The 25,610-nt window shown below is 41.5% G+C and overlaps 1 protein-coding gene across 1 annotated transcript; it reads right to left on the bottom strand.

Moving 5' to 3' along the window:
• Positions 1–1,557: 1,557 nt before the first annotated feature.
• Positions 1,558–21,961, bottom strand: znf839 (zinc finger protein 839). The gene is made up of 7 exons (XM_060934044.1): positions 20,864–21,961; positions 15,264–16,181; positions 14,912–15,100; positions 13,319–13,411; positions 12,789–12,935; positions 10,873–10,989; positions 1,558–2,993 (listed from the first exon to the last, which is right to left on the bottom strand). The coding sequence occupies exons 1-7, from the start codon at positions 21,737–21,739 to the stop codon at positions 2,319–2,321; spliced, it is 3,015 nt and encodes a 1,004-aa protein (XP_060790027.1). The 5' UTR covers positions 21,740–21,961; the 3' UTR covers positions 1,558–2,318.
• Between the last annotated feature and the right edge of the window lie 3,649 nt (positions 21,962–25,610).

Genomic DNA, 25,610 nt, shown 5'->3' with positions numbered 1-25,610 from the left:
CCACATTGCTTGAGGTCCAGTGTAAAGTTTCCACAGTCAGTGATGGTTTGGGGTGCCATGTCATCTGCTGGTGTTGGTCCACTGTGTTTTCTAAGGTCCAAGGTCAATGCAGCCGTAAGCCAGGAAGTTTTAGAGCACTTCATGCTTCCTGCTGCTGACCAACTTTATGGAGATGCAGATTTCATTTTCCAACAGGACTTGGCACCTGCACACAGTGCCAAAGCTACCAGTACCTGGTTTAAGGACCATGGTATCCCTGTTCTTAATTGGCCAGCAAACTCGCCTGACCTTAACCCCATAGAAAATCTATGGGGTATTGTGAAGAGGAAGATGCGATACACCAGACCCAACAATGCAGAAGAGCTGAAGGTCACTATCAGAGCAACCTGGGCTCTCATAACACCTGAACAGTGCCACAGACTGATCGACTCCATGCCACGCCGCATTGCTGCAGAATTCAGGCAAAAGGAGCCCCAACTAAGTATTGAGTGCTGTACATGCTCATACTTTTCAGTTGGCCAACATTTCTAAAAATCCTTTTTTTGTATTGGTCTTAAGTAATATTCTAATTTTCTGAGATACTGAATTTGGGATTTTCATTAGTTGTCAGTTATAATCATCAAAATTAAAAGAAATAAACACTTGAAATATATCAGTCTGTGTGGAATGAATGAATATAATATACAAGTTTCACTTTTTGAATGGAATTACTGAAATAAATCAACTTTTTCATGATATTCTAATTATATGACCAGCACCTGTATACATTTCAAGCGTGTTAATGGAAAACCCATTTGTGCTTTTCTCCAAAATAATTCTAGCTGTCACGGTTAGGTCCAAAACATGTTTTGGGAAGTAGTCGGTCAAGGAAATGCATCATTAAATCAGTTAGAAAGCTGCTGATTTCTGAAACAGTTTCCACTGTGTTGGTGTTTGATAAATAAATCCATTTTGATTCAATATACATCTGAAAAAGGGAGTCAGAATGACTTTAGATGAGCTACAAATGTATATTTTGTTTTTAACCTTTTGTAATAAATTGTCCTGTTCTTTATAGTAATGATCTCCATTATAAGAATTTCAGAATACATGACAGGCCTAAAGTGTGGGAGTAATAAATGTGTTAACAGGAAACATTCACTTTTCAAGGAATAAGTCAGTGTGTACTGGCATAGAGCAAAGACAGTTGGCTTGTGGCCTGCAGCAATAGTGTACAACTGATTTATAATATTTTTTTTAAACCACACTGTGCAGAGGAATTAAAATATTGTGGCCTTTATAGGACTCTACATCATCAGGGTGTTAAGATATGAGGCATAAACTAAAATCATTACAAGCTGTAAATCAAACCGTAAGATTTTAGATAACAAACCTATGAAATATTTTAAGGTATTTAACTGGTTTGTTTTCTCCGTCACACTGGGGACAGAAAAAAGAAGCGCAGAGAGCCTGCTTATGTGACTTCACTACTGTTCGAGTGGGACATCAGGTCACTTCCTGGTGAATGTCCCAAAAACAGGTGTCATTTTTAGTAGATTGGTCAGGTATATAATACAATTCCCAATCACAAATATTGGTTTAATGTCATCTGTTTATGTATTCTCTTTGTATTACAAATGCTGAGATGTTTGAAAAAAACACAGTATGTCCAAAGATTATATAAAAAGTAATAAAATAGTGCTTTTTAAACAACTATTGAACTGGACAAACTACTATTTAACATGTAACAACGAAACAAGAGCTAACCTGGGATTTTGTACACTTAAGACATGTTTATCCACGCGTTAACTTTTTGTCCCATTCTAGGCATTTTATACAGAGTTTAAATAATTCATTTGTTTTTCCTCTCAAAAAAAAAAAAAAAGGACTAAATGTGCATTTTGATGTTCATAAATCCTCCTTAAACGATTTAAAACCAAAAACGCATACCAAGAGCAATTCCTCATTGCTTTAAGCAATTTTCTATTTAAATTCAGCATTAGGTATTTCACACTACCATACTGTACATTTTTTCCATAGTATACAAGGTTACCAAGTTCAAGTTCTGCCATGGCCATAGTCCATGAAGACACAATGATGGCAACGAAACGTGAAGGTATAAGGTCTGTGACCAAATGCCTACTTTTTTTTTTTTTAAACCAAAGACAACCAAAACAATGCAAAGTCTGGAACCATAATACTTTTTTTTTTGTTTTGTTTTTTTACAAAATGTACAAAAATCTGCAATAAAAAGTTTCTTGGGGAAGAACACCACGCTGATAAGAGTCATCTTGAAATGGCTGACAAATTTCAGAAAGGTTTCAGATGCTGGAGCTTACTCAAGTCTTTCTCTCAGTTTCAATGCCTAAGAGAGCATGGACAGTCTCTAAAGGAACTCCTTCTGGAGCCTCGATGTGCACTGTGCTGCCATCGGGTCCATTCACAATCACTATTCCCTTGGAAGCAAGTTCCTGAGCGCTCTGTCGGACGAGGCCCTCTGCTGTTTGGATAAAAACTGGTGTCTCTTCCTGAGTCTCAACAGACTGCATCACCACTTCACTGACAACAGGTTCTCCTAAAGCTTCTGCCTCGTCCACACTTTCTGTTTCTGGAGGGTTACAGTTTTCGTCTTTTGGCGCGATTTCCTTAGACGTTGTTTCTGAGCTCAGCACTTGTTCCAGCTGTTTCACCTGATCTGCAATGTCCATGCTCCCACTGCTGTTGAGAACTTCTGAAAGCTCTCGGTCAGGGTCTTCTTGAGGTTTGCTAGCTTCAGGATCGAGAAGACATTCTCCTGTGTCCATGGCTGCTTCTTCTGTCCTTATCACAGGGTCTGCATCAGTGTTCGTTAGGTTCTCTAGACGAGTCAGGATCACCTGTGGCTCCCGGAGCAGCATGGAGTCCTCATTAACCTCATGCCTCTGAATCCCGTTCTGATTAACCACAGACGAGTTGTTCTCTCCACAGCAGTTTTCCATTTTGAACCTCTTTGCTGGAGGCAACATCCTGGTATTCTATAAATCACAACAACAATCTGTGAGATTTCAGACAGAATGGAAACGAAGACGAATAACTTAATATATTCGGTATACATTTTGATATTTTCAAAGGGAAGACAGAAAACTACAGCAGAAATTCAATTCATTGGTTTAGGAATTCAGGGATGGACAAAGCAGCGGTCCAGGAACCCAGGATGAGCAGATTACATGTCTGGCCTCGCAGTTTTTAAATTAATAGTTATTCAGTGGAGAAACATTCAACAGACCAATAAAATAAGATTCATCAGCTTTTTTCCAGTTAATTAAAGAAAAAGAAAGAACGCACCCTATTCTCTTGACTTCTGCAAGCATTTTTTCAACTTCATTTGTGTTTAAATTAGTGCTGTCAAGCGATTAAAATATTTAATCGCGATTAATGTCGCGACTGTCATAGTTAACTCGCGATTAATCGCAATTTAATCGCACATTTTTGTCACATGAAAAACTATTATAATTCTCTTATCGGCATAAAAAAGTGAATGGGCTTGTTTGTACAAATGTTTTTTTTTTTTATTGCAGAGCATAACACGTCTTGTCACAGCCACTGACATCCATAACTTCCATATTAGATGAGAAAACCAAGGGATGAAAAATAAAGTGCATATCACTGTGAAAATAAAAAAATGTTTTATTTTACTCTTCATTAGTTTCTTTTGAAGGGAAGTATTTGCCATAAAAGAAGAAAAAAACATAAAAATAAAAACATTCATCATACGTTCAAAAACGTTCATCATAGTGTGGCACTGTATTCTCTAATTCTCACTGCTTCTAACTCTACACCTACCCGGTGGAGATGAGCTGGGAAACTGAAGACTGAAGGAACAGTATTGAAAAGTATTTTTCCAGTCTCACCTGTGAAAGGTAATCCCATGTGATCTCGTTTGGACGGTAAACCTGTTGGTACAGTTAAACGCAGCACATGAATGAGGCATCTTTATTCTCGGCTACTGTCTAGACGCTATACCAGAGACGGTTGAAGAATCTCCACTTTGCCCCATCCAATATGGCGGCGAGGATGTTTATATGTCTATGCTTTTCTCCATCACTCACACGTACTCTTATTGAAGCAGCGCGCGACAAGCCTCAACAGGAACTACGGGTGACTCGCAGGGCCAAATTAGAATTTGCGTTAACAGCAGTATTTTTTTAAATCGCGATAAATTGAGATCGCGTTAACGCGTTATTATCGCGTTAACTTTGACAGCACTAGTTTAAATATAACACACTCCGTGTATACATTTCTTGGTTGCATGAAAATTTGGTGGTGTAACTGTCACCATATACTAATTTGAGTCCCATTGTCTGCTAAAGTACAGACTACATAAAAATAAAAAGCACTGTCTGCAGGGCTGGAGCTTGCCTTTCCTGACAATGGGTGCGATTGATCAGAATTAGTGGGACAGTAGGGGCTCTTTTTACATATGCAACTTTCTGTCCCAAGACTAAGGTAAACGTGTGCGGCGGGGCAAGTCGAGGATCAGACCTTTAGGGGAGCTCAGCCCCCAAGCCAAATATCATGCATACATACAGTGCCTTGGAATCAATACATTAATAATACAAGAATACTTAATGAATTCCTCTTAGTAACATGAATTCCGCTTAGTAACATGAGTTTTACACCACTAAATATTTAAGAAAATGAATCATGGAATATGCTGTCAGTGGCACGGTGGTGTACTGGTTAGCACTGTCGCCTCAGCAAGAAGGTTCTGGGTTTGAGCCCAGCGCCAATGGAGGCCTTTCTGTGTGGAGTTTGCATGTTCTCCCCGTGTCCGCGTGGGTTTCCTCCGGGTGCTCCGGTTTCCCCCACAGTCCAAAGACATGCAGGTTAGGTTAACTGGTGACTCTAAATTGACCGTAGGTGTGAATGGTTGTTTGTCTCTGGTGGAGTTTACATTAGACCGTATCAGCGGATCATCAGATTAATGTTTTTAAAAACGATTAGCGTGCACACAGCAACGCCAATACACGATTCGCGTGCACACAGCAAAGCCAATACACGGATACGCTAATCACATGACTAATTCGGCACGTAAGTTGAGAAATGTGTCAGTGTGGCTCATCGCTTCCTCCTCAGCGGCTGCGCTCCAAATCACTCCGCCCTGAACAGCGAGTGCCCTCTGGAGGGTGCGCACTCCGGCCCTGCGCAGCTCACAGAGCGCGCGAGTGAAGCGCACGAGCAGTGATTCGGGACTGAGCCGCTGTGCGCAAGTCACTTACCACTTGCAAGTGGAAGGATGGCAAGCCTAAAGACCATCATAACTACACAATGGGCAGTATTTGCATCAGTATTTTCATACTTTTATACTCTTTAATGAAAGGTGATACAAGGCGGAAGTCCGCGCCGTTTTTCAGCAGTCGCGTCACATGACCAACGCCAGCGAATCAGGAAGGTGGATGTCACAGTGACGTTGTCCAATGACGACGCCAGCTAGAGCTCAGCACAGCGTATCCGCGTATTCTCAATGTTTACACAGCACCGGACCAGACACGATCTGGATTGAATACGTGGACCCTGGCGGATTCCCGTTTCCCGGCGTTTCAATGTAAACGGACAATGCATCCGCGAAGAAAACGAGACAGATACGGTCTAATGTAAACTTGGCCTCTGTATCAGTCCTGCAATGATCTGGCAACTTGTCCAGGGTGTACCCCACCTCTCGCCCATAGTCAGCTGGGATAGACTCCAGCTTACCTGCGATCCTGCACAGGATAAACGGTTATGGATAATGGATGGATGGAATGAATATGCTGTTTCCAAACATTCAACCTTTTTCACTTCTGCCAACTTCAGTGCAATTTGATACACATTACAATGTTACTTTCAAAAGCAACCTAATTTGTTGGATGGCCTATTGTAGTATCTGAGAATAATTCAGAATGAATAATCAGATTTCAATATAATCCACCTGTATTTGGGTGGACCCTTTAGTGAGGTCATGAAACCTGAGGCAAAGACTCAATCATGATGGCCAGAATTTTCCAAAGTTCTACCAGCTTTGTTGGAAGGTTCTTTTGTGTGCCAAACTGATCCTGTGGGTACTGAGACAGCTTTAACTGTTTAGTCCTTGTCCCCTAAATCAAAAGAACAATCTCTCTCCCTCTCTCGGTTCTTCTCTTCCCCCTTGTCCTGTGAATTTAAACATTTAACCGATATGGTTAACTAGGAAAAAGTATTTTAATGAATATGCTCTGTTTAGAATGCCCACCGACATATTTTATAAGTGAGCTTCTGGAAAGCATACACAGCATCCATGAAGTGCACGCAAAATTATTTTTGTGATTTATTTATTTGGCTAACCGGTTATCGTTTTTCCACTTAACTTCATTATCTACCCATTTGCTCACCTGGTTCTTCCTGCTCTTATACAATCTCTGTCCTCTCTCTCCATCCTCCTCGCTCCCTCTTTGCACCGACAATCACACAGAAAAATTATTCAACTAGAAAATAAATAATCTGATGATAAATAAGGAAAATAAACAGAGTATTTGTGACGCAAGTTAATATAAGAGGGGGTTGGGGGGTATCCACATTTGAGAACAGTATAACACACCGCTGAGCGATGTGACATCATTGTAGAGCCCACCACAACGAATGTGGGCAAAACAGAAGCTACTTTGGCACTATGACTATGGTCTTGACTTTGACTACGTGTCTGTGAAGATTCTCAGTCATCCAGGTCATAGTAAACTATGGGTGGTAAAAGACAGCAACTGGACTTGCTTGAAGATTCTTGAAGACGTCTTCAAGACTTTGACTACGTGTCCACTTTTACCTGGTTCTTTTTGCACTCTCTCTCTTACACACACACACACACATACACTCTCTCTCTCTCTCCATCCTGCTCCCTCTCCTTCTCCCCCTCTCGATCCTCCTGTCTCAATCTTTGTGCAGTCATGCAAAAGCTAAACGTAACAGCCAAACAAAATTTAATACCCAATAAAGAGCATAAATTGATCCATATAAATTTATATCAATATTCTAACTGAAAATCGGGCTGCTGCTGGCCATCGACATGTCATTTTGACTTCCTTTCACCTTGATCTGGCTGGTTTTCTTAAAAAAAAAAAAAAAAAAGCACATTTCCAATAAGGGGCGGCACGGTGGTGTAGTGGTTAGCGCTGTCGCCTCACAGCAAGAAGGTCCGGGTTCGAGCCCCGGGGCCGGCGAGGGCCTTTCTGTGTGGAGTTTGCATGTTTTCCCCGTGTCCGCGTGGGTTTCCTCCGGGTGCTCCGGTTTCCCCCACAGTCCAAAGACATGCAGGTTAGGTTAACTGGTGACTCTAAATTGACCGTAGGTGTGAATGTGAGTGTGAATGGTTGTCTGTGTCTATGTGTCAGCCCTGTGATGACCTGGCGACTTGTCCAGGGTGTACCCCGCCTTTCGCCCGTAGTCAGCCGGGATAGGCTCCAGCTTGCCTGCGACCCTGTAGAACAGGATAAAGCGGCTAGAGATAATGAGATGAGACATTTCCAATAAGTCAGAGTTTCTCTCAGTACTTCAATTCACTGTCCCAGTTCAATCAGAAGAGGAAACTTTCACTCCCTAAAATAATAAAGAACATCAGTTTGCTCCTTGGCTAGCAACTAGCAATATGCTAGCAGATTAAAACCTCAGGAAGCTAACATTAGCTAATAATCTCTAGTGAACTAGCCTACATCAGCTAACATTTTTGACACTAGAAAACATCCATCCACAAGCAGACACTTATTAAACCGTGGCAATGACCCTGCGTTATCAAAATACTCTACACTTTGGTTTGCTCACGTTTCAGGTAACGTGTTTTAAATCTGCACCACTGACTTGTGTCATGAAATTACCTCTTCGTCTTCTTTCTGCCGTGAACAACGCAAGTCTTATTTATTATTTATGAGCCTCACAGTTGAAGCATCCAACACCGCTGTGTGAGCGCACCGTGACGTCATGACATCCTGAACACTGGACATTCAAACCTGTCTGCGTTTGAACCTGTACCATCTCCAATAGACAAGTTGGCAAAATATAACATTAGGAGACGATGTCAGAAAATAATAATAAAAAATGCATTATTACTACTACAATTACTTGTGCTATTTTAGGGGTGCGAAGATGAAATTTAGGGGTGCTTGAGCACCCTCAAAAAGGGTCTAAACTAGTCAATGGTTTGCGCACATATTCTAAAAAAATGTGTGGTGGTTTTTGCAACCCAAATGCTGGGTTGAGGCTGTTGGGTCATTTTAAATCATTCTGCGATTTTTTTTCTGTAACCAGCTGCTGGATTGTTTTCAGCACAGCAGTTTTTAGAGCGCTGCTGAAGTACGCCATTTCTAGAAGCTTTCCTTATTCAGTCGTAGTTTAGGCAAGACAGTTTGTTTGGTGGGAAATTAAATCTCATATCCACTAAATGAAAGTCAGTGAATTAGATGAACAACATATGTACATCTGTTTGTGTGTGTTTTCTTTATTGACTGCAAACAAACACATAGGCCATAGCCATCACTGCATGTGCCAAGCAGAAACAACTAACTGTGGACGCCAGGTAAAGGAACACAGATTTAGAACATATTAATTGTAGCAACATCAGACTGTCAAATTCACCTTGCGACATTTCATTCCTGCAAACTTCTTTACCACCTCATCCAAATCGATGCCTGCAACTAACTCTTTCCATAAAAAGTAACGCAAGCTGTGAGAGGCACTGCTTGGCCATGGTGGCACGCAAGTAAGTATTTAACAGTTTGAGGCGACTGAGGCTACGTTCACACTGCAGGCTGAAGTGACTCAAATCCGATCTTTTCGCCCATATGTGACCTGTATCCGATCTTTTATTGACAGTATGAACAACACAGATCCGATTTTTTCAAATCCGACCCAGGCCGTTTGGATATGTGGTCCTAATTCCGATTCCTATCCGCTCTTTTCATATGCGACTTCAATCTGAACCGCCAGGTCGCATTCATCCGACTTACACGTCATCAACAAGCCACAAACGTCACTATTCTGTGCTGAAGTAGGTGGCGGGTCTCTCAAAAAAAGTTACAACAACATGGCGCATAATCACGGGCGCAGATAGAGGGGGGGACTCGTCCCACCCAGATTTAAATTCACCTCGTTCGGTCCCCCCCACTTATAGGGAGGAAAAAACGTCTATGCTGTCTTTCTTTGCATAAGGCAAACCTCACGGAAAAATCAAAAGACTAATTACCATTCGGTTTATTGAGGTGCACAGCAGTGTATACATAGTTGCAACAATTCACATAAAACAAAACAAAGACTGATATTCGGTTGGTTGAGCTGCGCAGACTGCACAGGTTGCGAGCTCGAGCTTGGTTGCTATGGTTACTAACAACAAGTTTGACAGGCATATCGGGGTTGGGGTTGGTTTGCTGGCAGCTTTGTCCCCCCCAGTTTTTTGTCCCCCCCAGTTCAAAAAATGTATCTGCGCCCCTGCGCATGACATCAATGCGAGGGACGCTTCGGGCTGCGAAGGTTCTGAATCTTCTCAATGGAAGGACGCAGAGGTTCGGGAGCTGATTTCCATTTGGGGGGATGCAGCTATTCAAGCTAGATTGGATGGGTCATACCGCAACCGGGCGGTTTTACTTCCGTAAACACTGGCCATGCTCACTGTGTGTGACGTCGTCGTATCCTGCAATGCGCATGCGGAACACTTTTAGGTCGCTTTTCGTTCATACTGAGGATCACATACAAGTCGCATATATTTGTTAATGTGAACGACCTCACAAAAAAAAAAATCGGATTTCACAAAAAAATCGGAATTGAGCATTAAGCCTTGCAGTGTGAACGTAGCGAGAATGAACTCTCTGCCTGTGCGGTACTAACAGGAATTGTGAGATATATTTTGTACAAGATAGCCGGATTTGGGAACGCTTAATCCAGGTCATTGGCTATAAGGAAGGCTCAAACCTGGTGAGTGGAGAGCTCGTTCATCTCCAGACTGTACATTTCTCGAAAGGAGCAGTATTCATCAGGAACATCGGAAACAAACATCATTACTGTAATCTCCTGCCAACTCGTGTACACTTCGGACCCACTCCAGCCTGTCTGACCACCTGTAAAAAGACCCTTTACTGTACGAGTTAATTAGTTTGCAGGCAAGGATAAGGATTATGGTTACAAAGTAGTCCCTGCCCACATGATTCATTTTTTTTCTATGGAAACGTCCCTATTCACTGCACATTGCTAGTCTTTAGTAATGTTTCTAACTGGCTAGATAGCATTTCAATTTTAGTGGTGAATTACATCAGCTACCACTGTTCGGACAGTTAAAAAAAAAAAAAAAAGGCCTAGCTACCGTAGTAATCAATACATCAGACAAAACTGTTTTCACCCTTTTTTTTTTAAATAAATAAAAAGTGCACCATGCTAAAGGGAAAAAAGAAAAACGACATGCACACTAACCATAGCAATGCTCTTACCAGTCTTAACGAGTATCAGAAAGCTATCGACTCGCTTGTTATCGAGATTAGATCATAAATAATAAAGCTTAAATAAAGATATTTGTTGTTATATTGCAGTGTTTGAATGTTGACAATGAAAAATAGTTTCGATTTGAGATTTTGTAAATCTCCTGATACCAACATGGCGTGTTTGTTTTTTCTGCTCGTCTCTCAAGTTTGCAACCTGATTGGTCATGGGGTCCACATTCCCACAGACTTGCATGTAAAATTTGCCCTAGCAGCCAAGAACAACAATCCAAGCGTGAAAGCACTGAAAGAAAGGAAAAAAAAAAAAAAATTGTGCATATGCAGCAGCTGTACCAATAATGTTTTGATGTGACAAAAAAAAAAAAAAAAAGTAGCTCCATCTTCAATGTCAAATGTCATGTATAAGAAAGTAAAACCAGATGTTCACCTCAATATTCCGTGCACTCTTTGGAGCTTGATTTCTTGTCGTACCCTGTTGTCCATTAGACGAGTTCAGGGGTGTTAATTCACAAGACGGGTCAGTAATACCCAGCGATTTTAAGACCTTTAGAGAGAGGCACAGAAGTCAGTCGGATTTAGCAAGTAACAAGTTCCACTGCACAAGTCAGCTTTTAACAGCATTTTCCCTATTTTAGCATTTTTATTTATAAAGCACATTTTAAAAAAACACCACAGTTGCCCAAAGTGCTGCACATACACAGGAATAATATTCAGACTAAAAATATAAACAGGGCACAATAAATTTAAACAAGAGTGCTCTGAGAGCACAATATCCCGCGCTCCAGTATACCGCAAACGAAATTGCAATACGTGTATTACTGTCGTATAACAAAGTCTTTTGCCAAATTTCATGAAATTCCTCCAAAAACTTGAGAGGAGTTGTAAGAAACGGATGCCGTGTGCTCCAGACCAAAGACGAAAAGGACCATCCAGACTGTTACCAGCAACAAGTCCGAAAGCCAGGGTCTGTCATGGTATGAGGTTGTGTCAGTGCCCTTGACAAAGGTAACTTGCACTTCTGTGACAGCAGCATAAACGCAGAAAAGTACACTGAGATTTTGGAGCAACATATGCTGCCTTCAAAACGACATCTTTTCCAGGGATATTTCAACAAGACAATGCAAAACCACATTCTGCACACATTACAAAGGCATGGCTGCGGAAGAAGAGGGTGTCTGTCCCCAATAGAGAACTTGTGGCGAATTTTGAAATGAAAAATATATGACGACGATGCTGTACTGTTGCATATCTTAAGACCTGTTTGCAGGAAGAATGGGACAAAACAACACCTGAAATGTTTCATCACTTGGTGTCTTCGGTCACTAAACATCTATTAAGTGTTATGAGAAAGAACGTCAACATTACAAAGTGATAAATGCTTTACTGTTCCAATTTTTTTTAAAATTAATTAAAATTTTTGCAAGAATCAAAACTGAAACCAGTATTTATTTTGGGAAAAAAAAAAAAAGTGTCTGTTATTTACCAGCTGGGAGGTCTGTATCGTGAAATACCGTGACCGAGGTCTTGAAAGTACCGAGCGAGGCCCTCTGGGCCGAGGTCAGTATTCAAGGCCGAGGTCACGGTATTTCACCATACAGACCGAACTTAAGCTGTTAAATGATATTTATTTTTTTCTTTACCAAATTCTAACAGAAAACGAGAGCGCCCGAAAGGGAAAACTGAGCTGAGCCGCCATTTTGAATCCTCATTCACGGCTGTAATGCAAATTGTTTCCTCCTCGGTATACAAGTGCACTTCCATGGCAGGGGAAAAAAAAAAAAAAAAAAAACTACATTTTACCACCTATGTGCCACCTATTTATACAAAATTGAGTCATTCAGGATTCAGCCACGTTTTTGCTCGGCGTTAGCAAGTTAGAGGTTTTTTAGCTTTCTCCTGAAATATTTTCTTTTATTTTGTTTTCCTCAGGGTAGTAAAACTCGCTTTCGCTGTGAAGACGGTCGTCATCGCTGTCCATGATGTAAAATTAATGCTATTCTCCTGAGAAATGCGAAAATAAATGTTGACCAAAAAATTGCTACTATGTTTGTTGTTGTGAACGAGCGAGTCGCCAGAGGTCCGTAACTGGGGTCCATATCGTAGGATACGGACCCGCTCGCCAGCCAATCAGAGCGCAGGATTTGATGGAAACCAGACTGCTAAATAAATAAATAAATAAATAAATAAAGTGCTGTTGTATTGTTTTGAGTGCAATAATTTACAAATCATTGTTTTCAGTTTTGATTTCAATTTCAACATACCATCCCAACTTTTTCCGATTTGGGGTTGTATAATCTTTCATAGCACTAAATGAAAATTAGTGTTTTATAACAGGTTACTTACCTCCATGTTGGTGACCTCTATAGCTGCTCGAGAAGCTGGTGAAATACTAAAGTGCTCCTGTGCCACCTTCCTCACCTGGCTGTGGAGCTGCTCAAATTCATGATATACACTGGGAAACTGCTGCTTGGACAAATGGCCATTTTCTACCTTCAGGTAAAGAAAATGAGGTACTGTGTGTTTAACACTATTCTCACATTTCCTATTTTGCTTCAAACTGAAGCCAACTGCAACTTGTTTCAACTGTACAAAATGTTCTTGAATCTTATAACTAAATACTGTTGGTCATCATAGTTATTGCCTGATTGAAAAGCACCGTACTGTATATAAACTTGCAGAAAATATGAAACGCCAAATGATGGAACGTAAAAACTAAGATTGTTACGCTATAATTACTAGATCAACTACAACAGCAGCTTGAATGCTATATTTTGACATAGCCGGGAACATGCACAGAACACCAACACATTTACGAACTACTCAGAGTTAAACGATTGTATCCCTGGAGTAAATCTACATACAACATCGATTACCTTCGTTAGCACAAATTCCCAAACAGTCATGACCTTAGCCAGGCGAGGAAGAACAATCTCCATCAGGTCCTCATCATCATACTGCTGTATAAACTGGAGAGAGTCATTGTAAACAATCAGTGCTCAGTTTTTCTAATTGTAACTTGTCCTCAGGCGTTTGGAACCTCACCTGTTCATTCTAACTAACTGACATTTATCACCATCCAAAGAATTATTTACAAGCTTTAACAATAGCGTTGAACCCGTTAACTACCGAATGAGTAAACCTACAGTCGTCAAATTTAAATGAAGTGTTGTGGTTGTATTATAGGAGCACGACAGGGTGTTTCAAAACATTTGCTATCATTGGAGATGTAAATATCCCAGAAACTACATAGTCTAGGCAAATGAAACTGAAAAGGCTTAATGTTGAGCAATATAAGATTTATTCCTCAAAATTTGAATGAGAAATTCAAAAGCTATGTGGATTCCATGAACAATTTCACAAACTTTCACTATGCGCGCTGCCTGAGATACAGGCAGCCTTCGTCTTTGAACTTTTTGTGCCGTGTCCAAATCTGCATTGCAGTTGGTGCATTTTTAGAGAATTTTCTCATAAATGCACGCTGTACAGTCTTGTTTGAGTGTACTCAAACACACAAAACACCTTTTCTTTTCCAGTGAATGGCATTTCTATACCTAAAAAGATAAACATTAAAAGGAACAGTCCACCGTACTTCCATAATGAAATATGCTCTTATCTGAATTGAGACGAGCTGCTCCGTACCTATCCGAGCTTTGCGCGACCTCCCAGTCAGTCAGACGCAGTCAGACGCGCTGTCACTCCTGTTAGCAATGTAGCTAGGCTCAGTATGGCCAATGGTATTTTTTGGGGCTGTAGTTAGATGCGACCAAACTCTTCCGCGTTTTTCCTGTTTACATAGGTTTATATGACCAGTGATATGAAACAAGTTCAGTTACACAAATTGAAACGTAGCGATTTTCTATGCTATGGAAAGTCCGCACTATAATGACAGGCGTACTAACACCTTCTGCGCGCTTCGACAGTGCACTGATATCTGAGCTCCGTATCAATGCGCTGCCGAAGCGCGCAGAAGGTGTTAGTACGCCTGTCATTATAGTGCGGACTTTCCATAGCATAGAAAATCGCTACGTTTCAATTTGTGTAACTGAACTTGTTTCATATCACTGGTCATATAAACCTATGTAAACAGGAAAAACGCGGAAGAGTTTGGTCGCATCTAACTACAGCCCCAAAAAAATAGCATTGGCCATGCTGAGCCTAGCTACATTGCTAACAGGAGTGACAGCGCGTCTGACTGCGTCTGACTGACTGGGAGGTCGCGCAAAGCTCGGAGAGGTACGGAGCAGCTCGTCTCAATTCAGATAAGAGCATATTTCATTATGGAAGTACGGTGGACTGTTCCTTTAAACATAAAATTTTGACCCGTTTCCACACATGCTGTTAAAATTTGAGGTCAATTGAATGAGAACTGGCAAAGTTATTAGATTGTGAAACGATACCAAATTTTTTCAAACACCCTGTACAATGACTTGGGATGTTTCGTATGATTCCAGTTTAGTGAGCACTACCTCTACAAGTCGATTTCTCCGTCTCTGTGCCTGCTGCTCCAAAGTTAGTGCTGTCTGGTGTTTCGGTGGCCGACCCGGTCTACCTCTCTTTGGTTTCCGTCCAAGCCTTTTGGGAAGGCTAGATTTGCCGGACCCCTTCGGTCTTCCAGGCCGCCGTGGTACGATCTGTCTTGTAGAATCTGCTTGCACCTGTTTACATTTTAACAGAAACGGTCATGAATTTGCTGTGTCTATTGCAGTGCTAAGTCTCCGAGGCTCTCTTGTAAACAAAAAGTTATTTAGCAAATCTAAAAGAAACCAAATGTTTCAATTCCCCGATTCGTATGCGTGTGTAAAGAAGTGACATCTTAACTTTTTGAGTCATGGCTTCCTTCACAGGACTTGTTTTAGCCGCTTCAGTCTGCGTTTGCTCTTCTGAGGGTCTGGAGTCTCCTTTCACGACTGGAGTTGACGTCTGACTTTTGTCATGAGTAGGATTCAGTTTATAGTGTCTGTTTAAACCTGCAATGCCTATGTAGGACTTCTCACACACATCACATTTAAAAGCTTTGCTACGGAGGGACAAACCATCAACATCTGTCTTCTTCTTGCCCTCATTGCCCTCTTCGTCTTCCACACTGATCTCCGAGTAGTCGTCAGAATCTGACTGATGGCTCTCTGCCAAGTCCTCAGTTTTGATAAACTTGTAGTCCTTTACCTTATGCTTTGGTGGCCGAGACACTCTGCCAGAGCGCGTCTGGATTTTCAGAGGCTTTTTCTGGCGGTTCTTCGCTTTGGGTTTTTCTTTTTCAACGGCCGGAACGGATACTTTCGTGACTACTGTTGTGGTCTTAGTGGGCAGAGTTAATACCTTGGTGGTTGTGGATGAAACGCTAGTGGAAGGGGTTAAAATCAAGGTGGGATGGATGGAGACTGTGGCTGGCTTGACTGCAGGACTCTTTACGACAGTAGTAGAGTTAGAGGAAGAGGCAGGAGCTTGGACTTTCTGCACAATCGGAACTGAAATGTTGCTCACTACAGGAGCTGGTTTCTGAAGGAGAAGTTGAATGGGAGGTTCTCCTGGATTCTGTAAGAAATATTGCTGCTGGCCAGGCACAGGTGTGATGTGGATAATCTGAGGAGTACTGACTGTGCCTACAGTGGATACTTTCACCACAGACTGTCTTACTGGGAGGTTTTGCGGCTGGAGGATGGTGATAGGAGCAGGCTGGCGTTGCTTGATTTCCTGTTGCGGTGGAGCCTGCACTTGAATGTGGATGGGTTCAGCTAGCTGGAGAATTTAAAAAAAAAATTACAATTAATAACCTCAAACTATAACCAAAGTGCACTGATACAGAATTATGCATTTTAAAGCTAAAGCATATAAGATATCCATCCATCCATCCTCTACTGCTTATCTGGGTTGTGGGGGTAGCAGCCTAAGCAGAGCAGCCCAGACTTCCCTCTGGTACACTAGCGCCTCCGCCTTTGGCTGCCACCCGATCCATAGTGCACTGGACCCTTATGGCACCTCCCGCGGGTGGTGGGTCCACAGGAGAGTGGTTCCGTGTTGCTCATTCGGGCTGGGCCCGGGCGGGCCCCATGGACATAGGCCCGGCCACCAGGCATTCGCCGACAAGCCCCTCCCCCAGGCCTGGCTACAGGGTGGGGCCCCGGTATCCCTGGTCCAGGCGAGGGTACTCGGATACCTGTTTTTCCTTTCATAAGGGTAATTTTGAACCGCTCTTTGTCTGACCTCTCATCTAGGACCTGTTTGCCTTGGGAGACCCTACCAGGGGCAAATGCCCTGACAACATAGCTCCTAGAACCCCTCAGGCACTCAAACCCCTCCACCACGTTAAGGTGGTGATTCAAGGAGGGGCATACAAGTTTTGTTTTGGTTTTTTTTGGGTGAAAATTAATTGAAAACATGATCAGCGGAGTCATTTACAGTCAGCACTGTGTCAGGGAGTGTCAGTTCAAAATTGGTGGAGCAAGCATTTTCCCTTTAACCACAACTCATATTTTAGCTTGCTAGCTAACATTAGAAGATTTGCAATTAATTTTTAATACACAGCATGCATTATGCAGACTGGGACACAACCTTCTGTGAATTCCATCAGACTTCGTGCACTCGCGGTCATGAGAATAATCTGAACAGTGGAGGAAAAAAAACGCAACACAAGTCACAGTCTGAAATGTTGTTTCACACACAGCTCACAGCAGCATTTTACTAACAGATAAACAAGTTACTTCCAACACCTTACATGCACAAGGATTCAATGAAGGAGGACTAAATAACGAGCTTTGACCAGACATTCAAGCCGATTATTTATACATAACAATCTGGAAGGTGTTTTGCCATGCAGCCAAGGAGCTTCTTCCAGTCACATTAATGTACTTACCTACGACTTGACTCTTAATTGAGAAATGCATCGACCTGATTTTTGATGACCTGACCACATGACGTATATGTATCACTACAGGGAACCCGATCGTAAGTGCAAGTCAACGTATCTCAAACACTTGACCGCCAGTTAGCGAAATTTGTATATTTACATAAGAAAGACGGGTTTTTATACAGCACTTAATTTTAATTTGCTTTTTAAAACTGTACTGCCTTTCAGATTTTTCAAGTGTAGGTCGTCAAAAGAATTTTCCCTGGCACCCAGTTATTTTTGTTTAGTGGACCGAAAGCTACTGAATTCGAATCAAAGACTTCCAATTTTATTCATTTAAAAAATAAATAAATAAAGATAACAATTAATGAATTTAGGGCCATGTGGCCTTAAATTCTCCACTATTTTTTCCTGCTTCACCATGACCCAATTCAAGATACTACATCATGCATCACGTGGTGGGCTTTCCCCGTTCATGCAAGGGATGCAAATTTGAAACAGGACAGGAAAATGGAGGACACGAGTGTGCAAATGAAACGCGAAAGACCGACTACAGTAACTGAAAGTGAGAAGAAGACGTGTTCTGTTGCGAAGGAAAGGAAATGCAGGACCAAACTAATAAATATCGGCGGTCAGCGAGCACCTCGGTGTGATCAGCTGTTCAGAGGCGATTCTAGAGTCTGTTGTGGCCCCAAGCAAAAATTTCCAGGGGACCCTTCTGACCAGTGTTCATCACCAATATGTTATAAATAATCTGACACCAACGAAAAATGTATGAAACTAAAAAGTTTTTTAAATTCCAAATGTGAAAATACAAATGGTAAAGAACAATAAAAAAAGCCCTCAGGCCCCGACTCTCTGGGGGCCCCTGGGCCAGGGGGCCCCAAGCAGTTGCCTGCCTTGCCTGTTCACAAGCTGCGCATCTGCAGCTGTTCATTTAACAACAGAATGATGTAACTGTCAGTGCACGGTCAAAGGTAAACCTGTAGATGGCAGGAATGCAACACTGTGGATGCCAGCTGCCATAAAACCCAAAAGAAGATGATGATAAACCTGCGCATGCGCACACGGACTTCCTCTGTCTGCCTGACTGCGCAAATCAAGCGATTTCATGCACATTATTTGCTAGGGAATCCCCTCAAATTAAATAACTTCCCAGTCACAGAATGGCTTGGGGTTTTTTCTGTAATATCTGGGGGAAAAAAAATAAAAAAATCACAATGACCAGATTTCAGAGGGAACTAAATTTCGAAAGGCCGTCTACTTTTAAAAAGTAACGTGGGAATATTTACCAACCCATTTGACGGAAAATCTTCACAAGAGTTTCATATAAAACTAGTTACACCAGTTGTATTAGTTCACTAGCTTATTGGACAATTTCTCTCATGTAAGGATGACAGATAGATGTAAGTGCAGAAAGAGTTTTACTGAAAAACATGCTAGCACACAGATCCAAAACGCAGACAAAGGCAGAGTGATTGAGTGAGGCACAGACAGGATATCAGAGGTAATAGAATACTCACAATCCTAAAAGACAAACAGGGTCACAAAACGCAAGGCTTTCACAAAGTCTGTGTTACTGAGAGTCCTGATATGTATGCGCTGCGATTGTGCTCTAATCAGGAACAGGTGCTTGGTAATTAGTCCTAATGGCATGCACGCATTTTACAATCTGCGACTGTGCACCGAGCTCCAACGCGCGTGGACGTGAAATATGAAACAGTTGTATCAAGTTTGATATTTGATCGCAACTATATAGCAATGATGTAAAGTGAAAGCACTGGTTCACTACTGAACACCAGACACCCAGCAGAGTCACACCATAATAAAATGTCACGGTGCTGTTTCTGGTGCATGACATGTGGTGTCAAAGAAAGTTATAAATATGTATTCCTAACTGCGATGCACAGCTTATTACTGGTATCACAAGACAGTGCAGCAATTTATTGATGCACAATAGTTTACATTACACAACTCAACAGTTCATATGCTATAATTATTATTATTCTATTCAGGTTGATTTTGTGCCCTTGCAAACCTTTTGCTCACACACTCTTCAGGAGCTCCGCTTTTAGCCAGCGCATAAATACCTATATTATATCTAGACTTTGATCTGGATAACTAAACCCTATCATATATCTTACTGAGCAAGCATACATATAGAAAAGTAATAAGCATAAAGAAAAAACATTATTTCTGCAACCATGTCTCTGATGTTTTGGGTTTTTTTCTTCTAAAAATACAATATATGATAACATTTGATGTAATACAAGTTTGGCAGTGAAGGCTTTGAGCCCGGCTTCCTTTCAAGCTAGGTTAGGGAAGGAACGTACTTCATTATAGTGTACACGTGGGGCAGCATGGTGGCTCAGTGGGTAATATTACCTGCTCACAGCTCAAGTTACTGTCTGTGTAGATTCCACTGGGTTCACCGGTTACCTCACAAAAACATGGTAGTAGGTGGAACCAGGGCTTTGAACCAGAATTTTTTTCTTATTGGTTCGTTCCGAACAGAAACGGAATTTTAACGTTTCCGGTTTTGGGTTCCACCATTAAATAGACGTTCCCGAACCGGTTAGAACAAAAAAATTTTCGTTCCCGGAACGGTTAATTACGTTCCCTGTCAGCTGTTTAACAAATGGCTATAAAATTATGTCTCTGTCTCATCCAGCTTAAGCCAAATGTAGGCTAATTCTATTACAGCCTTCATTAAATAAGACAAGAAATAATTCAAAACAATTATTATTTCAGATGTTGGCGATTTGGATTCTCAGTATGTCTTCCCATCTACACAAACAGAAAAAGTGCCAAAAATGAAAGAGAATTCGTTTAGTGTGTTACCAAAGGCTAGTCAGGCCCTATGCATTGATAGGCTAACAGAGGTTAACGTCATTTAATGTTCGCGAGCCTCTCATTAACGTGGACAAATATATTGATATCGTGTTTGAAATTGACGTTTTCGAATAACGACAGACTGCAATATTTACCTCTTATTTAAGATGTGGAGACGTGATAGTAGTCCACCCTCCCGCTCTCTCCATTCAGTCAGCGAACGTCACACAGGAAGTGAACCCCAGCGGGTCATAGAAACTTGCGCAGGAGAAGAATGACTTTTTATTTGTAGGCTACGGAAACTTTGAGGAATGAAATAAAAACCGGTATTAACCGGTTACCATTATTTTTAATAAGCGTTTCTGTTCCGGAACATAAAAAATAATAAAGTTTCTGGTTTCGTTTCTGTTCCATGTGAAATAGAAAAAGTTCCCGGTTTTCGTTTTCGTTCCTTGAACCGGTTCAAAGCCCTGGGTGGAACGCAATGGACTGGTGTCCTGTTCATGGCGTGTACCCTGAACAGGCTCTAGATTCACCATGACCAGAATAAATGAATAAATGTAAATGAATGAATGGATGGATGGATGAATGAACGAACATGTGTGTGATCAGAGTCATCAAAGTGGATCCCTTGAGAGGTTAACGCACTTGGCCACAGGGCACTATTGGGTTCCCTCCTTACTCCTGGACCCTTGATTGCAATGGATGCTTTCTAGTTGTGCAGGCTTTACAGAAACCTTACCTTTTGCTGAATGGGTTGCGCGCCGTTTTGTGATTGATGCAGTGCCACCTGTTTGGCGGCACTCTGCAGTTGCTGTGATGCGTTCTGCACTATAGTAAACGGCTGTGGCTGTAATGTGGTGGTCAGCTGTCCTGAGATGACGTTTCCTGCCTCCAGGGTTATATATGATGGAGTCTGAGCTGGGACGTTCCTCTGCAGGATTTTCGGGGTCGTGGAGTGGGAGCGGGTCACCTCAGTCTGGGCGCGCACCTGCGACTTGTTAACGTGATCTATAACCTGTTGCACGTCCACACTGGACATGACCGTGGGTTTGGCGCTCTGGGCAGGTTTCGGTGCCGGTGCCTGGTTCTGCTCGATCAGTCGAGTCGCTTCGTTTCCAGTGACCTGCACGAGCTGCTGTTTGGACAGCTGCTCCAGTAACATCTGCTGTTCCTCCACAGAAAGCCCAGAGCTCTCCACGAAACTCCCATCAGGCTGCACGTAAATGATGGTGGTCGCAGGCCCAAGAGCATTGAGAAAATCACTGCTGATTGTCGTACACTCTGTGGTCACAGTGTCCTCTGCGTTATCAGACGCTTGCACGTATGACGTGAGAACTTCGCCGCCCAAAATTTGGCCGATCACTTCTGAAGATCCGTCAGTAGCTTTGGCATCAGCACTTGATCCGCTGTGTATGGTAACTAACTGTGACAGGCCTTGCTCACTGCCCCCTTCACCACTCACCACTGCTTTAACGCTGCCATCTCCATTTTCACTCTCCATCTGAGAGCTAGTGGTGGCCAATACGGTCACTTGGGATCCGCTCACACTTACAGGACTGACTTCTGTCAAAGCGGTGCCGTTTGTATGATTGCTCTCATCTTCGTTGTCCGCCATTTTGATTATGGAAGCAGCCTGGACAATCCGTCTCAACGCGTTCACGTAAAAGCTCTCGAGTGGACAACAACAAGCCACAGCCGGTTATAGTTTACTCGTTAAAGTTTGCACAAGTCAGAGATTTGACCAAAATGCGTTCGCTTGCGAATTAAATAATCCTGTATGGCTCTGTAACGGTAGCTAGGCGATAGACTCTCGCATCCATGCTACAATGGCGAGGGGGAGGGCACTGGATAACAACAAATGGCGTCATTTCCGTTTCCGGAATCTTGAACGTGGCATTACTCGCCACCTGTGTTTTCACATTCTCGTTTTATTGAATTTGCACGACACAGCTGGACATAATTCCCAGTGATGGCTCAATACTGAATAACTGAGTTCTGTATAAACTCAACAGGTATATATTTATATAAAATTTGCTGAGTTTATATAAAATTCATTTTAACTGGACATCGTAGTTAGTTCGGTTAATATAGAGAGCTATTGTTATACCAAGTTATGTTCAGCAGATGGCAGTATACGAACATGAATATTTTGGTCTGGGGTTTCTTTCTCCAAAACCGTTTAGAATGTGTTTTGAATCAAATGGGGTTTGTTTGTTTGTTTTGAACATTTAATATGCATCTTTTACGAGGCAAGTTTTCGATTAAACCTACACTACATGCACATTTTTTGGTAAACAGTGGTCTGGGGTTTCTTTCTCCAAAACTCTTGCAATGTGTTTTGAATCAAATGGGGTTTGTTTGTTTGTTTGTTTGTTTTTGTTTGTTTGTTTTTGTTTGTTTTGAACATTTAATATGCATCCTTTACGAGGCAAGTTTTAGATCAAACCTACACTGCATGCACATTTCTTGGTAAACAGTGGTCTGGGGTTTCTTTCTCCAAAACCGTTTTACAATGTGTTTTGAATCAAATGGAGTTTGTTTGTTTGTTTGTTTGATTGTTTGTTTTGAACATTTTAATATGCATCTTTTACGAGGCAAGTTTTAGATCAAACCTACACTACGTGCACATTTCTTGGTAAACAGTGGTCTGGGGTTTCTTTCTCCAAAACCGTTTTACAATGTGTTTTGAATCAAATGGGGTTTGTTTGTTTTTGTTTGTTTTGAACATTTAATATGCATCTTTTACGAGGCAAGTTTTAGATTAAACCTACACTACATGCACATTTCTTGGTAAACAGTGGTCTGGGGTTTCTTTCTCCAAAGCTGTTTTGCAATGTGTTTTGAACCAATTGGGGTTTGTTTGTTTGTTTGTTTGGTAGATTTAATATGCATCTTTTACAAGGCAAGTTTTAGATTAAACCTACACTACATGCACATTTCTTGGTGAAGGAAACAATGCATTCTGTGGCCAAAAGTATGACACCCATATGTGGTTCTTCCCCAAACTGTTGCCACAGAGTTGGAAGCACACAGTTGACTTGTATGAATGACTTGTATTGTGTAGCGTTAAGATTTTCCTTCAGTGGAATTAATAGGCTTAGCCCCAAACCTGTTAAAGCATGACGATGCCACTGTGCACAAAGTCGGGTCAATGATGACATGGTTTGCCAAGTTTGGTGTGGAAAAAAAACCTCAAGTAGTGTGCACTGAGCTCTGACATAAACCATACTGAACAGATGTAGGATAAACTGGAACGCCAAGAGCATCCTGGACTTTCTCGCCCAACATCAGTGCTCCACCTCACTAATGCTGTTTTGGCAGAACTTCCCACATCCACATTCCAAAATCTAGTGGAAAGCCTTTCCAAAAGAGTGTAGGCTGTTATACGGTAGCAGTGGGAGAAGGTGTTTGGGGTCATCTTTGGAATAGGATGATCAACAGGCACATACTGTATGGGTGTGATGGTCAGGTGTCCACATACTTTTGGTATTGTAGGTTCTAAAAATGGGCCTTTAAGGGTACCACCTCAAAGAATGATACAGTTTAGTATCCTTCTTCTCTGAGAGTGTACAGGAAATATAGACAGTTTTTTTTCTAACCTAACAATAATATTTTAAAAGTCTGGCTTTATTTACTTTTTTTTGTTCCTCATTATAAAAACTGTGTGCAACATGACCATCATCAAATCAGATCACTCAATTCACCCTGCACTAAAAAAAATAGGTTTAATCTAAATTTGGCATGTTTTTTCAATCTCAGTCTTAATAATTTTTGCTTTGACAAATATATTGTCACTGGTAGTGCATGTAGTGGTCAGCATTAGAGCCTTTGCAGGATTAGGAGTAAAGTTGGTTTTCCCCGATCCAGCTGATGATGGAGTCAGCATTCACAGAAAAGCTTCCGCTTAAGGGCATATGAAGCCGATTTGCTAGTGGTTGTTATTGAGTGTATCCATATGCTATATTGTAGTCATTAGATTCAGCCCCACAGATATAGGTAACCTTGTTGAGGGTGCCAAATCTTACAGTCCATTTAAGACAGCAGATCTGCTCAAGAGCAATTCCAGTGTTATGGACGTGACACTTGAACTCAAAATGGCAACAAATGACCCAGTGCATGTTTTATTGTCTCCCAGTATTTAAACAGGTGTTGCATATTTTAAGGCTGTACCATACTGGAGAAGTGATAGAACAAGAACAATTCCCATAGTACATCTAGGGCATGCCAGAAAATGCCAATAAAAGATGCGTTATGGATGTGACAGAAAAAGTATCACTTTTCTTGGGTGACTGTACATTTTTATCAAACTCTGTGAAATTGTAAACCTAATGTCGAAATGGAGATATCCGTTTGATAGAGGGGTCCAAGGTGAATATTAAAAAAATCTTTGTTTAAAATATTTTGTATTTCATGCAGAGTTTTGGAAGGAAAAGTCAGCGTTATGGATGTGACAAAATTCCGTTATGGATGTGACGCGTCTGAAATAGACATGGCATATGTTTAGAAAATCGGCAATTTAACCACCATAACCCTTTGAAAAACTCTCTAAATATCAGCTAAAACTATCAAAGTTCTTAAATAATATTTAGGATGGCTATTGTTTTGTGGATTTTAGCATACATTTCTGTGGCTTGTGGCAATAAAATAGAATTGTACATGATCAAAGTTGATTTTAGCTTGGGGTTTACATTATAAGAAAGAAAGACTGACAGTGACATATTAGGTGATCAAAATATTTATTTATGTATGTATTTATTTATTTGTTTATTGATTTAGTTTGTTTAGTTTGAAATTTGGGATCTCCTGTGAGGTTGACATTTACATGGAATTGCCCTCAAGGAAGAAGCCACCAAGGTGTTTGGACAACTAGTGAAAGCAGTACTGGGAACCATGGTTTTGCCAGCTATCACAGCACTGGCAAAAAGATTCATCTGCACTTCAAACATTTTCCAGAAATGCGTCAGCACTTCTGGGTGCAGACACCACTCCTGTGGATGTACATCCTGTTGCAATTGTGTGTCCACTGCAGATGAGCAAGTGAGTTGCTGATTATCTCTTTCCAACTGGGCAGTAACATCAACCAGACTCCTTCTGATAGGGATGCTGTACATCTCCATTAATCCAATGATTGGGTTCCTTCACTTAGACAGGACATTTTTATGTCAGTGGCTGATAATCCACTTCTGAAATGCCCATAGCTTCACAAGCCTAGGTCATGGCTGGACTGGCCATCTGGCATACTGGGCACTTTTCCAGTGAGGCAGTGTATCTTTGGGGCTGACAGATTAGGGTTGTTTTTTTGTTTTTTTTTGTCTCATAGAGCTGATAGAACGGCCCACTAGTTGGTTTCCCGACTGGCACTGGGGCTGGCCAAATAGCCAATTCTCATCTTACAAAACACCTCTCCCTTGAGGCTCTGTGTTAAGATCTGCAACTGACAGTGTGTCAAAACATGGATAAGCCAAAGCGAAAAGGAGCCACCAAGA

The sequence above is a fragment of the Neoarius graeffei genome, chromosome 11 (assembly GCF_027579695.1).
Source record: "Neoarius graeffei isolate fNeoGra1 chromosome 11, fNeoGra1.pri, whole genome shotgun sequence".
Classification (NCBI taxonomy): Eukaryota; Metazoa; Chordata; class Actinopteri; order Siluriformes; family Ariidae; genus Neoarius; species Neoarius graeffei.
Note: the sequence above shows the minus strand (reverse complement) of the source record. Positions and strands in the feature narration are given on the sequence as shown.

What these genes read in the sequence shown, in the direction of transcription:
- znf839 (XM_060934044.1), bottom strand. Translation starts at nt 21,739, where the DNA reads ATGGCGGACAACGAAGATGAGAGCAATCATACAAACGGCACCGCTTTG. An exon ending in GGAGAAATCGACTTGTAGAG is followed by an intron (nt 13,412 to 14,911) that starts GTAGTGCTCACT and finishes GACTCTCTCCAG; the next exon opens with TTTATACAGCAGTATGATGA. An exon ending in AGAGTGCACGGAATATTGAG is followed by an intron (nt 2,994 to 10,872) that starts GTGAACATCTGG and finishes TGTGATTTATAG; the next exon opens with AATACCAGGATGTTGCCTCC.